The following is a 1856-nucleotide window of genomic DNA, read 5'->3' on the forward strand; positions in this document are numbered from 1 at the left end:
GAACGTATCTTGGTAAATCTTTTGACTAGACCAGTTTTAAAATACTATCACAGTTTGTTAAAGCTTTATGAATAATGCAAGTCAGCAAACTTGACCGGGGGAGGACAGGCTTAAATGTTTTTAAGTATTCACTTTATTTTCCAAGTGTATTTTCTGTTTGCCAATTATCCAGCGAATGTATGCAATTATGAGACAAATAAAAACAGATAAAGGCTATTGTCTGCCCATGTTTTTATTTATTTATTTTTGTTATGTAACTCACAACGTCATTCATACAGATAACTCATTTTGCATTCAAGAGTATGTTTTATTTATTTATTACGTCCATATATCATGCTCAAAAGCATAGTGTCGTACCCAGACTACGCCTTAAGGGACTAGAACATAAGAAATAATGTACATTTGTGTGGGTGTGTGACAGCATTGTAGTGTGCATGGTAAATAAATTAAAGTAGAGTGTTTTGCATTTGAAGCATGTGTGGGCATAAAGAAAAGACCTCATAACATGGAGCCAATTTAATAAAAATGGTTACGCGAATCAGGACAGAAACAACAATATAAATATGAAGGTCAATTAAAAGCTCTAGAGGTAAAACAGTTTCCTCACTTACCAAATTCTACTATCAAATGTAGACACTTTGGAGCAGCAACGATAATAAAGAAAGGAAGGTTGATTGAAAATCCTAGGTGCTGGCTAGAATTCTGCGGTACATGACCTGGACACATTCAAACTCAGCTTCCGTCATCTGGGCCAGGTGGCCCCAGTTGACATGTCCGAACAGCTGTCGAGCTGTCATCCTCTGCGTCTGGTCGGGATGCAGCAGGGCAAAGACGATGGCCTTGACAAGGGGCTGCTGCATTACGGTGGGCATCACCTCGTGATGGGCCAAGATGGAGTCCTCATAGCCTGGCAGGTCCACCACCTTGCGCACCATATTGATGATGAATATCTCTTCATCCCAGAAAACCAGTCGGCCCTCAATAGCATTGGCTATAATGGTGCCCAGGCTCCAGTTATCTATGGCCGTTGTGTAGTGTTGAATGATTTCGGGCCTTAGGCAGAGCTCGGGGGCTCTGTAGGTTGCCGTAACGACCCCACCACTCATCTTGCATTCACTGGCTGCCCTGGAAAGGCCAAAATCTGATATCTTGGCTGTCATGTTGGCTTCAATGAGCACATTTTCTGCAGTCAAATCCCTGTGGATAACACCCAATTCATGCACATGGGCCAGACCACAGGCTATGTCACGGGAGAACTTGGCTACAAAGCTTGTCGGCACTCTAACCCTGGTGTGTATCATCTTGGAGAGTGTCACCGGCATGTAGTCCATAGTGAAAGCTGGAGACTCACCACTGATCCGCGGGACACCCGCAACCATGAACGCTTCGTGGAAATCTACAATGTTGGGGTGGGGGCACACCTTTGACAGGGAGCGCACCTCCCTAGCAAAGTCTGTTGGGAAAGTGGGCTGCTTGGTGCCAGTGTTATTAAACAGCACCACCTTCATGGCAAGCACCCTATGTAGCTTGCCCTTTTGCACCACCCTGCACACCTTGCCATACATTCCCTCGCCCACAAATGTGATATCCTTGTAGACATCCCTGGCATTCAACACCTCGTAATCCATGTTGGAGACCTACAGGGTTAAGGCGGGATGCAGGCTTTTATACAGATCCAAGGGCTTTGTCATCAGCAGGGATCTGCCCCATATGAGGAGAGGAGTGAAATCGGGTAACGTATTTACACCACATAAATATAATGTTTTGCACAGTCTGCAAGGTTCTACGTTTGAAAGCATGAGCCAGACACACCAAGCTCCCACTTATTTTCGTGTCAACAGGATGATTAAGTGTCA

At 44.7% G+C, this 1856-nt stretch overlaps 1 protein-coding gene across 1 annotated transcript; it reads right to left on the reverse strand.

Annotated features, from left to right (window-relative positions):
* Window positions 1-683: 683 nt before the first annotated feature.
* On the reverse strand, window positions 684-1628 carry LOC311311609 (mitogen-activated protein kinase p38b-like; the record flags this gene model as incomplete). Its single annotated transcript, XM_084441359.1, has 1 exon — window positions 684-1628. One exon carries the CDS (start codon window positions 1626-1628, stop codon window positions 684-686), a length of 945 nt encoding a protein of 314 aa, XP_084297485.1.
* Window positions 1629-1856: the final 228 nt, after the last annotated feature.

Source organism: Borostomias antarcticus (genome assembly GCF_949987555.1).
Source record: "Borostomias antarcticus genome assembly, chromosome: 7".
Taxonomy (NCBI): domain Eukaryota; kingdom Metazoa; phylum Chordata; class Actinopteri; order Stomiiformes; family Stomiidae; genus Borostomias; species Borostomias antarcticus.